At 38.5% G+C, this 13,149-nt stretch overlaps 1 protein-coding gene across 1 annotated transcript in view; it reads right to left on the bottom strand.

Moving 5' to 3' along the window:
- Window positions 1-11,891, bottom strand: part of KIF13A (kinesin family member 13A) — a 70,032-nt gene extending 58,141 nt beyond the window's left edge. The window contains exons 1-2 of the mRNA XM_009698148.1: window positions 11,823-11,891; window positions 4,249-4,309 (exon numbers count right to left, since the gene is read on the bottom strand). Coding sequence (XP_009696450.1) covers window positions 4,249-4,309; window positions 11,823-11,891 — 130 coding nt within the window. The remainder of the gene's footprint in view (window positions 1-4,248; window positions 4,310-11,822) is intronic.
- Window positions 11,892-13,149: the final 1,258 nt, after the last annotated feature.

Genomic DNA, 13,149 nt, shown 5'->3' with positions numbered 1-13,149 from the left:
AGAAACACAAAGCTGAGATTTCAGGCCAAACACGATACAGCTTAGGGAGTTGAAGAAAAATCCACGGAGAAGTCGATGCAGCGTGGCATCCTTGGAACTGACCTGCCTAAGTGCTACGGCACTTGGTTATACCATCTCTTGAATTCTTCCCAAACTGAAGGGTTTCTTTCCTTCCTTTTAAAAATCCACTTCATTGCAGACTTCAATAGGCTCTTACTGTTGTTTAGGCTTGTAAAAAGAATTCTTTGTTCTCCTCTCTGAGAATTTCTCAATGTCCTCCTCTTCACCAAAATGCCGAGCTGTTATTTGTCTCTGTGAGCTTTTCAAGGCAAGCAGGTATGTCTTTATCCATGAACTGACTCCTAACTCATTCAAGTCAAGAAACAAATGGTAATAAGAAGCTATTTGGCTTACTCTCAAAACACCTCTCCTATAGCCTGTCAGGCAAAGCTCATCCCTTTTCCAGACCAAGGCAAACACTTTCTCCTATAACCAAATTCCCTTCCCTCCTCAAAAAAATCTATTTCATTGATCTGTTTTGGGGGTGGGGGCGTGCCTTTTTTTTCCCCTCCTTTTTTTGCTTTCAAGTAATAGGTTCATATTCTTCCCAAATACCCAATTGTGTCTTTCAGAACCCAGAGGTTTGTAATCATTCCTTGCTTGCAAGGACACAACCACAAATTGTTTGGAAACACACAGCATCAGTATTCAGAGTAATCCTCCCTCTATCTGATAAATGGTTGGATTAAAACCAAAAAACCAAAACATCCATCCACTTTAACACAGATTTAAACACTTCATTTTCAGTCTTAAGAGTAATTCAGAGCGGGTTCTGTATCTTGCAATCTCTAAGATGGGATACCAAGGTGTTAAAGAGCCTCCACCTCTTGCATCATCTGAAACCAAAGCATCACTTCCACAAAGGTCTTGTAAAGAGCTTACTCCTTGTCTGTGCTCTGCCTTTATGAGAGATACAGTCTTGCAAGGACAGCTGCAAAGATGCCCTCGAGATGTTTTTCATCACACGAAGGCTACCTTCGCTATTTCTGTTATTGATATTGCTAATTTTAGAATTTTAGAACCCAATTTCCAATTCAGTGGAAAAATAAAAATTGCTAAAAAAGCAATTCTAGTACGAACAGGAACAATCCCTGTGTTTTCAAATGCTGGAAAGAGAAGGTAACTTTCAAACTGGAATAAGATCCCTTGTACTTCCTGAATATGAGTTCAGAAAGAAAATTAGTATGTACAAAATGAGCCTTATGTGCAGCCAAGAAAGTTGAAGATACCTCACAGAGCAAGTTTCACGTAAGAGAAAGAGATGGCTAATCCCATTTCAGGGTCAGCCCTGCTCCCCCACAGCCTGAGAATTGTTACCAGTTACCCACGCGATTAAGTTTATCCAAACCAGAATCTCACTCTTGTGCAAACAATATTAATAAATGCCAGTAGTATTGCAGATCAAAGTGAAAAATAAAACCGGCCCATAATCATGTGCGATACCTTTAAGCATCCTGTAACAAATGTGCATTTCCAGGAGAGCACAAACTTTGGTTTTGTTGACACTAAAAAAAGTAACAACATGGAAGAGTTATCCACGTCAGTCAACACAGAATTCAGATGTACGTTCTCTGTAGTGCACACCAGTCTGTGGGTTTTTCAAGGTCCCATGTGTTGACTCGCAAAACGTTTAATATAGTATGATATACACAACGGAGTTATTCAACGTCATGCAAGATAAGCATGTTTTGGTTTTGCACAGAAAGCAATGACTGATAGGGTAGCCTAGTACTTGAGAATCTCTTGTTAAATCTTTCACTGCCACATCTTCCACTGTATCTCTGTGATGCAGAAAAAAGTTTTTTTCAAGTAATTAAATTTGTGTCGCATACCTTTTTTATTACAAGAATTTTACTTAAGCTTGAAGCTCATATCTTACATTCACAAGCACTCTGGACTTACCTTTCAAGCTTTATACATGTGTTTCTTTTCAATTGTGCAACTAATCACTCCTCTTGCCAATGACATTAAACTTCTGCATCCACATAGACTTACTTTGGGCAGGGAATATTTAATGCATCTGCCTAGCTTCTGGATCAGTACTTCTTCTGTAGTCCAGCATCCAACCAAGAAATTACAGTTTAGGTCAAAAACTCAGGCGGTCAGGTGGCCTGTTTGGACTCTTTAAGCTTGTTGTAACAGTCTCTGGTACGATCTCTGGACAGAGACAACGTGTATTTGCAAGGTGCCTAGCACAACGAGCATTTGTTCCATGAGGCAAAGGCATTATCAAAAAGCCCAACCAAAACCGGTTATCATATTTTTTTGTTTAGTACAGTAATTTAGGCCAAACTGTGAAAGAGACTTATGGCACCTTAATACTACAAATATACAAAACCTGAAATCTTGCCATTTTGGCATTTGGTTTGTTGGTTCTAAAACAAGAAAGGCTACTGTAGTGTGGGATAGTATCAGTTCAGGCACAAGCAAGTGAACAAGCCAACAACCCAGTAACACAGGCCTGCAACAGTTTCTGGGTTTGTTTTTGCTTTTTACTTCTCTCTTGCTACTCTGCCAAATTCATAATGTTCTAGACCACGAGGGCTGGAAGTCACAAGTTCACTTCAAGACTATTTAAAAAAAAAAAATTATCAATGAAAGCATTGTTTTTTATATGCAAGTCTTGAAACCCACATTCTTATCATATTTCTGAAAAAAACCCCAAGGAAACAGTTTTGTTTTGTTTTTTCCCCAGCAGGAACATTATCTGCAATGGGCAAAAAACCACCTTATAGCTTTCTGGCCAGTAAGAAAACGCAAGAGATGCAGGTGACAGCTTGCTAGAGTTCAGTCCAACAACAGGTTCACCTGCATACAGATAATAAAACTTCAGTTCTCAGATAAGACAAATTCAATGACAACTTCTGAAACACACTAGACAAATCTAGGTTTGACTCATTAAAAATAAACAGACCTACAACCCCACTGAATTAACCCGGAGGTGGGTTAAACCGCGACAGAAACAAGTTTAACTGGTTAGGGGTGTTTCTCTGGTCTATCTTTTCTCCACAGGTGGGTTAGTACCATGGTGTACCCAGTAAGGGCAGCTCCCACCTGCACCCTGGAGGTACACAGGGCCAAGATCTGGGTGCGTGCCATCACCTCCTTCCTTTACAAGGAAACGGAGGGGTGCAGGCACAAAAGGAGGTGCTGCCTGCTCCAACAGCTCTACCAGCCTGACCTAGGAATACTGGGCAGTGCACCTCGTCACTGCAAACACAACTACTGAAAGACAAACCAACGTGTAACTTTTTTTCCTGAAGAAACTTACCTTTACTCAGGCAAGTAAGAAATACAGAGGAATCTACGATTGAGTGCAATCCCTAAGATTTGGGGTTTGATACCAGGGGCTACAGCAGTCAGACACATATTTTAACACAAGTGTATGACAGTTCATTTATTAGACCACTGATCTCAAACTTTGAGCTAATTAACCCTGTCAACCTTCAAGATTTCTTATGGGTCACAAAACTTCGTAACACGAATATCTAAATTGAATGTTTTGGGGTTTTTTCCTCCTTTCCATGGACGACAGCCTTGAAATCCCAGTGTTCAGAGCTGTCTCTATCAAAACAGGTCCTCTTATAAAGTGTGAATATGTTAATACACAAATCCAGTTATGAGAAAACTAACTACCGGGATTACAACCTTGCCTGGATCATCCAGCTTTTGGGAGAAAAGAGTCACAAAGCTGATCACTCAAAAACATTAGGGATCTGAACAATCAGACTACGAATGACTTGAAAGACCTGGAATAACCATGCTATCTGAGAAGAACATGCTTTATTCCTCTCTCATGCATAGGAATGCAGAGCACTGAAAACACACACGTTCACCATTTGCATCAGTCAGAAGTAATTTCTGATGCAGAATTGAAATTTTGGTTTAAGTGACAGAAACAATCCTCACAAAAGGCTCTTCCAGGGGATCAAAAAAGATCACTATAGCTCAGATGTAAAAACATCCCTCCTAAACAGTGCACTAGGCACCTTAAAGCTTGCATTTCTTCTAAACCGAGGCACTAGCACTCAGATGACTCAATCCCTGTAAAAATAAAAAGTTTGTTTCTGTGAAGAAGTCACTTGAGCACCATAGTACGGAACGCAGAAAAACTCCACAAAATAAAAGACCAAGCTCTCACAAGTTCTCAAATTATTTACACCGTCAAATGCATGGAAAATAGTCTACCTGCATATTTTGTGGTGTTTGATTCATCCATGGACCAGAAGCAGTGATCAAAGGCGAACACCTGTAGAAGCACATAGAAAAAGACAAATTAGGAACTCGGCCTACAAGACATTCCTCTTAAAGCAATACAAATCCATGACTGTTTAATTGCAGTTAGGCTCTACTGTTTCTATGGATCCTAAATCAGAACTGTAAAAAGGCTTCATGAGCAGGAATACTTTTGGGAAATCTTGAGAGTCGCCGAACTGCAATACTTCTTTTCTATCTGTAGGATATACAATATAAAATACTGCTTACTGTATTTCTTTCATGCAGACTTCAGTACACAGCCAAAACCTAATAATCACTTCCACTCTTCTCCATGCACTAATGCTGACAAAAGTTTCTGCCAACAGTAATGAAACAGCACTGAAAGGACTCAATATACGGAACTTGGGGAGATGACTATTTAGCAGACATCAAGATGCACAAAAGTTTTACCGTGGGTTGGACTTCTATTGCTCAAAGAAGAGCATTACTACTTACAAGCCTTAAGGAGCAAATAAGTAATACCAGATTACCTGCCAAACTAAGAGTACAGTACTGGATCTCAGTAGAGGAAGCTCCAAAACTACAAATGGAAAATGTAGCTCTATTAGACAAACAAGCTATCAAAGCCTGCTCTAACGAAAAGACTTAGTATCACTTCAGTCAAGAGTTCCAGCTGGGTAAAAATCAAATGAGATTCAATATAGTGGTCGGTGGGCTTGTGGACCTGGAACAGTGTCCCGTGAAACCACTTAACACGTTGGGATTTGATCCAAGTTACTTTTTTTTGCACGTCTGAGAACATTAAGGTACAGACATTTAACACTGATGTTTTGACAGCTTTGTGTTGCCACAAACACACCTTAAGCTGCAGTGTATTTTCCACATTTTACCGTGGAAAACTGATTGTGGATGAGTTAATGATACAGATTCTATTTTTTTTTTTTTTTTTTCTTTTAGAATCCCTAGAGGTGAGGGAAAAAAACCCAAACAATCTTCTTTATTAAAACTTTGCCTGGGCCAAGATTTTCTTTGCCTGGTCTTCCAACACCTGATCCCCTTAGTGAGACAAACCATGCAGGTCAACACAGAGCAAGAGCCACAGGCTCTATTAGGAGAAACGCCAAATTCCCTGTGAGAGAAACCCTGAAGTGAGGAAGAAGATGGATCATCTCCTTTTGGCTTTTGGGGATGTAGAACATCTTAGATTTCCTGCTAATGCAGAATTAGCATGCAATCTAATCTACAGATATATTGTAACCTAACTCTTCCCAAAATGTCTGTTGCTGCAAATGTTTCAGAAGGATAAAACCAGGCAGCACAGCAACCTCCCCTCCTTCCCTTTCCCCCAACTTAAAGCAAAACACATCAAATGGCCTGAGAGAAGAATTGATACCAAGACAACAACTAGTCCACAAGAGTGAAATGAGTTCTGGAATTCCCTTCTGAAGAGAAAACAAACAAACAAACAAACCCCAAAATAATAATAACAATCTAACAGGGAGGTCTGAGTCACTTCTGGCAGCACAAACAGAAAGAGACAACTTCATGAGTCAGGACGTTCCCTGATGTGACGAGTCAAAGATGTAGTTTTGCCACTGAACTGCAAGCAAAATGCAGCAGTTACTTCACCTTACCTTCAGACCTCCACATAAGGAAGGGGCATTTTAAATTCCTTTTGTGCATTTGCTCATTGTGCTTCAAATCTTAAGCATAAAGAACCCTCCGTCATCAATAAGAACGCTCTAACCCTTTTCCTAACTTTCATAGTCCAAGAACTACTTTTTCTCTTCTCACATTCCACTTCTACGGAACTTGCTAACAATACCTAATCTCTCGACGATCAAAAGGCAAGCAGTTCAATTACAAAAAAAAACAAACTCAATTGTAAGGATCCAAATCTACTAGATGCCTATTCTTCCCCCTTAAACGAAGTGTATCTGCAGTGGATCACACAGCCCAGTTAAAAAGGTTACCCAGCTACCCACGCTCATGTGTAATGACTTACATGTCAACACAGCCGTACCGCAGGCCAATTTAATCTGTTGTCCTACACATTTTTCCCCCTGGTTAACGTGGAAAATCAAGACAGGATTATTCAACGACTCCTACTTTAAACACTGATCTTGTAAAGAGACTTTAAAAACTAAAATAGGTGCTTGCAGCTGAGTGTTTCTAGTAGAAAAGCAGTTTGGTTTTGGTTTTGTTTGGTTTTGGTGTTCGTTTCTTTTAAAGTGAAAATTGGTCAGACTGATTTTTAGAAGTTCTAAAATGATTATGCAACGGGAAAAGAAAAATTCTGTCTCAGGATAAAACAAATGTAAATACAGCATTTTAGTATGTTTTCATACTAAACAAAAAAAGGCAGGGCATGGACTTAGTCTATTTATAAAATCTGCTGTGGAAAATTGCCAAATTCTTCTAACAGAAGTAACAAGATTACTTTAAAAAAAAAAAGTGTGTCACGCAAAAAAGTGGAAACTGCTGTGGCATGTACTATCTGCAAAACATGTAGAGCAGCTGCAGAAAGACTCTCTTCTCCATTAAAACAAGCAGGGAAATATTTACCAATTACTTTGATCAGTGATGACAAAACAGCAACCCTGAACATTCCCAGCAACAAGAGTTTAAGGAAGCACCCAACTAAAGTACTTTTCAGAACAACTCAGATCTTTGGAAAAAGAGATTCCAAATGCAAGAATTAACAGAGTAAGAAATAAAGGAAACTAGAGCAAGAAACTTGGTCCCAATCGGTGAGGCTCTTCCGCATGTACATAACGAAGGCATTTTATGGGAAATGCCTGTAGGACAGTATCCTACCTGAAGAGTGACCCTTTTGATCATCTTTTCTGGATAAAGAGGACTCGTTAGTTTATATTTTCCTGGCCTCCAGTGCAGGAACTACAGGACATGCAGTCCCAAGAAGAGCATGCAAGCATACTTGGGGTCAAGATACACAACCTACACTATGATGAAGAAGAAAAAACCCTCTAAGTCTCATCTAAGGCGCTCCTTCATTCTCCCACCTTCACCAATGATTACTCCTCGAAAAGAAAAATGGTGGGTATTATTTTTTCTTTTGATAGAAGTATGCAGAATAATATTTTTTTTCCTTATGAATTTTTTGTCCCCAAGATCCATTTCCCTGAAGAAGGTATTAAACCCTCTCTCAATATGGTTATCAAAGCTACCAGAAGTTCTGTCAATCCTACAGTCTTAGACTCAACGGCCAATACTCAAACTGGGCATTACTGGGGACTGAAAATGCCTTTTTAGCTTTTTGAAGAAAGCAAAAAATATTTACCAACTTATATCAAGACTATAACAACCAACTATATCAAAATGACTATTGAAACGTATTTGAACAGAGATCTGTAACACACAAACAGAACTTTTTAAACTTCTAGCACTCTCTGTGAATTAGTTTTTAACTACATTTTGGAAAATCTATTCCATTTAGTTGTTTTAACATTAAAAGAAAAAAAAAGGCAAGTATTTCTTGTTTGAAACTCAAAGTTTAAAATTGTTACCTGTATCTCCACTGAGATTTCCTGAACTTCTAAGCATTTTGAGTAAGTCTCTGTGACTATATGGACGAGTATTTCTGCTTTCCTACTGCTCTGATGTCAATTCCATGGCCACTGTACCAGGAAGCTTAACATATTCTCAGAAGGTAAGCAAAATGGGAAAACCATGAAAGACGGGTATACACCTACTTCAACCACAAGCAGACATAAGTTCACACAGGTGTTGGCCAGTTCTCACAACCAGACCCAAAATTATTCTGGACTTTTAAATTAGAGAGGGAACTAACAAACAAATCTTAAAATTTTCTTATTTTTGCAAGATTCTATACCTCATACTTCACCCTAGCACCTAAATGAGAAAGCTAGATAAAAGGAAGAACCTGCCATGCTAGGGTCGAAGCCTCTAAACCAAAAATTTTGAGTGGAGCTAAGGGACCAACAGGGTGGGGTTTTTCCCAGCTCTATTACTCCAGCATTTGACATTGCATAGTATTTTCAGTCCAAGTGGTGTGACAGTTGTAAAAAAGCTTGGACATCACATTTTAGACATCTAGAAAAAGTCAAGTAACAGACAGAGCTGTAAGTAATGGAACACGATTCACCAGGACAGATCTTGCACGATGGGAAATCCATAGTAAAAATAAGTATATGGGCTTGAGTATGTACTCGTGTATTCATTATAAGAATTTTAACTCACGAACATTATAGAACAGACACATAAAACGAGAAAGTTATGAGAAAGAATGAGCCGGGAAGTGCTAGATGCTGGTACTACTGTATCCAGAGGCATTGTAAGTGTGCACATTACGCTAGGTAAAAGAGTTACAGAGGCCATTTCTAGGTTAGAGAAAACCCTTGGAGTGTTAATAACTATTAGAAATTAAACAAAAGACTTGTTCTGGTAACCACGAAGTTTAAATGAAGAAAAGATACAGGGCTTTGATTCAGATTTTTTCAAACACTGACAGCAGTTTAAGACAGCTATTGGTTATTATTTTGCTAAGGAGATAGCTAGAGGTTATGACTTCCACAGTAAAACAGTGACGTAGGTCCACACACCCATCACATCAGTGAAAAATCGGGGGTTTTGTCTCAAATTCACCTGTACCTGTGGCTTAAAATGAGACTGCAGATTTTAAACTAGAAGAGCCCTTACGCCTGACCGCTACACAGCAGTAACTTCTCACAGAATCAGAAAAGCCAGCGAAGGGGTATTCACATTTTAAATTGCCAGAACAATATTCTGCAGAACTCATTTTTATCAAAACCCCTAATCGATGGCTTAAAGACTTCATAATTTTAAGGGTTTAGGTACACAAGCATACTTATGTGAACTACTTACAGGTAATGAGTACCACATCCCAATATTAACTGCTTGCCAGATTAAGCCAAATGACACAATTAGTTTAGAAAGGAATCTAATTTCACCTTCATTAGTAGTTGTTTTGAAGCCTAATCCTCAGTATAGACTAGACAGAGTCTGGGGCTTCCAGTATTTAGTAATGCATTACCCAGACTCAACATAATCCCTAACATACCATCTATGCAGCTACAAGATACTGTAAACGCACAGCTAGCATTTAATAGCCATTTTCATCTGACCGATAGATGGCCAATTAATCACGTTTTGTTTTTACAGAAAAAAGTTATGCTGGACAGATGCAGGTATTGCTCATGTGAATCTCAATGAAGCAGTCAGTCTGACATGTAGACGGACCTACAGGGCTACCTGGTTGCTAAAAAGAAAAGCAAGGGAGAACTGAGGAAGGGAAATTTCCATTCACCAGGCAGCTGTTCCTACATCCCTATTACAACTGCTGATGGAGAGAAGTGAGAAAGCAGATACTGGTGTAGACTTTGTTTGCCATTTCCAAACATATGCTTAATGTAAATGGAAGCCATTAAAGAACTGAAAAAAAGGAAAAAAAAAAAGTAGTTGGTCACTGTATGACAAGCACAAGACTGACCACAGAGCTAAAGAAGTACAGGCAGAAAATCTGGAGGCAGCCTAAGGGCACAGCTCACAAATCTCAGGGCAGAACACCCCTCTTATCTTTGTCCCAAAATTACACTAAAAGCCCAAGATTAGTAATATACTTAAACACAATATCTGTAGAAATAGCAAAACACCCTAATATCCCTATATAACTTTTCCTACCACAGCTTCTGAGCTACCAAGTTGAACCGGGATCACATTTCATCCACAGCTGATGATGAACTAGCTCATTAAAGTAAAGATAAAGACACTTCCAGTATGTATGAATTTCATTTTTAAAAAATCCTAATTTGAAGATAACCAACTACGTGCAGTACCCTAAAAACGGTATAAATCAAGAAACATCCAAATCTCATATCACATCTTTACAAACTCACAAAGTCTATTTCCACTGATGGTAAGAACCACCTTCTCTCTCAAATTGGTAAACATTTCACATAACATTGTAAGTTTTGGCATTACAGCTTAAGGATGTTAATGACCATCTAACTATTTCTAACAATAATGTGGCATATATGCACAAGCCTGCAGCTGTTATGTTTTTATGAAAGAAATGCAAAGCCATAATTAAGCTTCTACATAATGTCAAGAATAACTGTATCTGCCTATAACGGAAGATGAATAATGTACTACAGAAAATGAAGGCTCTTGTAATTTCACAAAAACTTTCTGACAACAGAAAAAAGGAGGGGGGTTTGCCTGTTAAAAAAATTTTAACAACGATCAAACTCTTTTGTATTAGATATATTAACTAGGATTGATAGGAGAACTTTATTAAATGCTTTCCAAAAAATTGAGAAACTAAAACCCACAGCCATCATTCTAAGAAATTCAGTCATTTTAGGGGAAAAATGGAATCAGTACAGCATACCATTTTAAACTGTAATATCAGTGTTATTAATTTTTACCTGCTGTGTCCTTAAGTTACATATTTTTGTTCGTTTTTTCAAATACAGTTATTTCAATTTGTGTTACAATAAAGTTTGATCCATTCTTCCCTGCCTATTAAGAATAATACACATCACTTACTGAGAAGTTGTTTTCTTCTGACATTTAAAAAATGAATCAAAACAATAGATATTTAAATTTTTATATATGTATGCACACACATATAAAACAGCTGTCTGAACCATAAAGCCTATAGATAGCCCTAAGATACAGATGAGTATCCATACCAATTACTATTCCCAGAAGGCCTACAGAATGCTCTGCTACACCTGCAGAAGTCACACCAGACTTCATACACTGTTTCTTGAAGATCTACAAATCAAGGAGAACAATGTAAAAGAAAACCTCATTCAGAGCTAACTACAGCTTTCTGCTGTAAAAAGTACCATCCAACAAAACCAGAAAGGATAATTTTATCATTAAATTGCTGAAGCAACACACCAATACAGTGTTTCGCATGTGCTGACAAGACGTAGTTCACACAGCTCTTTTACCTTATTGTTGCTACCAGCCCTGTACTGATATTTTATTTGCCATCCCAGTCAGGCTCCTTCTGTATCCCGCTAGGTACATAACACTCATTCGCCCTTCCCTTCCCCTGCATTACAAACAGCACAGAGCATCTTTTCTAGGCAAATTCTGGTGCACTGTGGCTACTTCTGTACAAATTATTAATTCCTGAGTATCATCAATTACAAACAAGAACAGTTTGTTTGTTACTAGATGGATTTTGCCACCTTTTAAAAACAGCATTTTAACTTTTAAGAATTATGTGTGTTTTACACATAATACTTATTTACTCTTTCAAAAGTTTTTATGAAAGCATTAAAATCATGGCCTGTCCTGGTCACAGCTTTAACAAGTCATTTGCCTTGCCTGCACATCAGTTGGATTAAAATGTCTTCTACTATGAAGTCTTTCACTTAGAAGTATGAGGAGTAGGTTTTGGGTTTTTTAAAATGTATTTTCCTTTATCAAAGCTGTATTGATCACATAGTACGCCAACACACCCAACACTTCCACATTGCTCAACATTTTCAAGCAGGTACAAATGCAAAAAGAGACAAAACACTTACCTTAGGTGGTTTTCTAGATGATTGGCAAAAAAAATTCAGCATCCATGATGAGAAGTGCGAATACACCATTCACATAAAGGGAAGACAGCAAAGAAAAAGAAAAGAAACAAAGTCAGTGTACATCACTACTATAATCTCAACTTTTTTGTAATCTGCAATGTAAGAATAATCAGAAGACATTTATATGATACGCCACTGATTTTTAACCTGTAATCACTTAATTACTAATACAGCCCCACATTAAAAAGGAAGGGAAAATGTCAGATTCCTTATAGGTATTAAAAAAAAAAATAATTAAAAAAAAAAATCTAACAGCACTGAGTTCCAGAAGGAAGATAAGCATCTGTTTTGTCCTGGAAGACAAAACACAGCCCATCTTTTGTGGCAAACAAACTGAGCCTGCGAACTGGCAGACCAAGGCGCCAGGGTGAAGCCCCGCTGACTTCGGCAGCGCTACCCATGCAAGACCAAGGTCAGAGTCAAACAAGTGTTTCTTGCAGAGATTACAGAAGCGTGAAGAAGAATAAACCTATGTTTTCCCTAGCCACAGAAAGCCTACACAGAGCATAGGAAGCCAACACAAAAACATCATTACCCTTCACACACAACTCCAACGAGCGCTGTCAGAAATAAAACGGAGACGACAAACCCCCAAACTAGAGACACCAGCTCAGAGTACTTCAACTTGTCCTTAAATGCTTCTATGCTTATGCTGGCAGCCATATGGCCACGAAGTAAACGAAATCAGTTTGGGTTTTTTTGGTGGGATTGCTTTCAAGCGAGATTGCTGCCCTGTCTCACTGCACGGCCCTGTGCTCGCTAATGCCAATGCAAGAGAGGAGGTGAAAATATGGTGCAGAATTAGACCGACTTAGGCCATTCATGAAAACCACAACCTTAAGCATATGTTTAAATTATGTATTGAAATAAGCCTGAAGTGATACAGAAGAAATTTCCACTTGCTCTTCACATCAAGGAAAAAAAAAAAGCATACAAATGTGAATGAAGAGAAAAAACACCAGAAAGGTCTACAGACAGAACAGCACAAGCAGAGAATGCAATAAGGTTTATAAGATAAGGATATGGATGGAAGGTCTCTATCTACCCAGCAACAGACACACTACCCAAAATTCAAAGATATCAAGAGGCTACAGTCTCAGTGCAGGAACATGAAGGACCAAACCATGCTTTCATCCACCAGACTACACATAACTAACTCCACCAAGTCAGAAGGGGGAAAAAAACCAAACCAAAACCAAACCAAACCACAACACCCACCACTTGGGGCAGATTTCTTAGCAGCCCACAATACAACGGCTCAGCAAAA

The sequence above is a fragment of the Cariama cristata genome, unplaced genomic scaffold (genome assembly GCF_000690535.1).
Source record: "Cariama cristata isolate BGI_N322 unplaced genomic scaffold, ASM69053v1 scaffold7734, whole genome shotgun sequence".
NCBI classification, from domain to species: Eukaryota; Metazoa; Chordata; class Aves; order Cariamiformes; family Cariamidae; genus Cariama; species Cariama cristata.
Note: the sequence above shows the minus strand (reverse complement) of the source record. Positions and strands in the feature narration are given on the sequence as shown.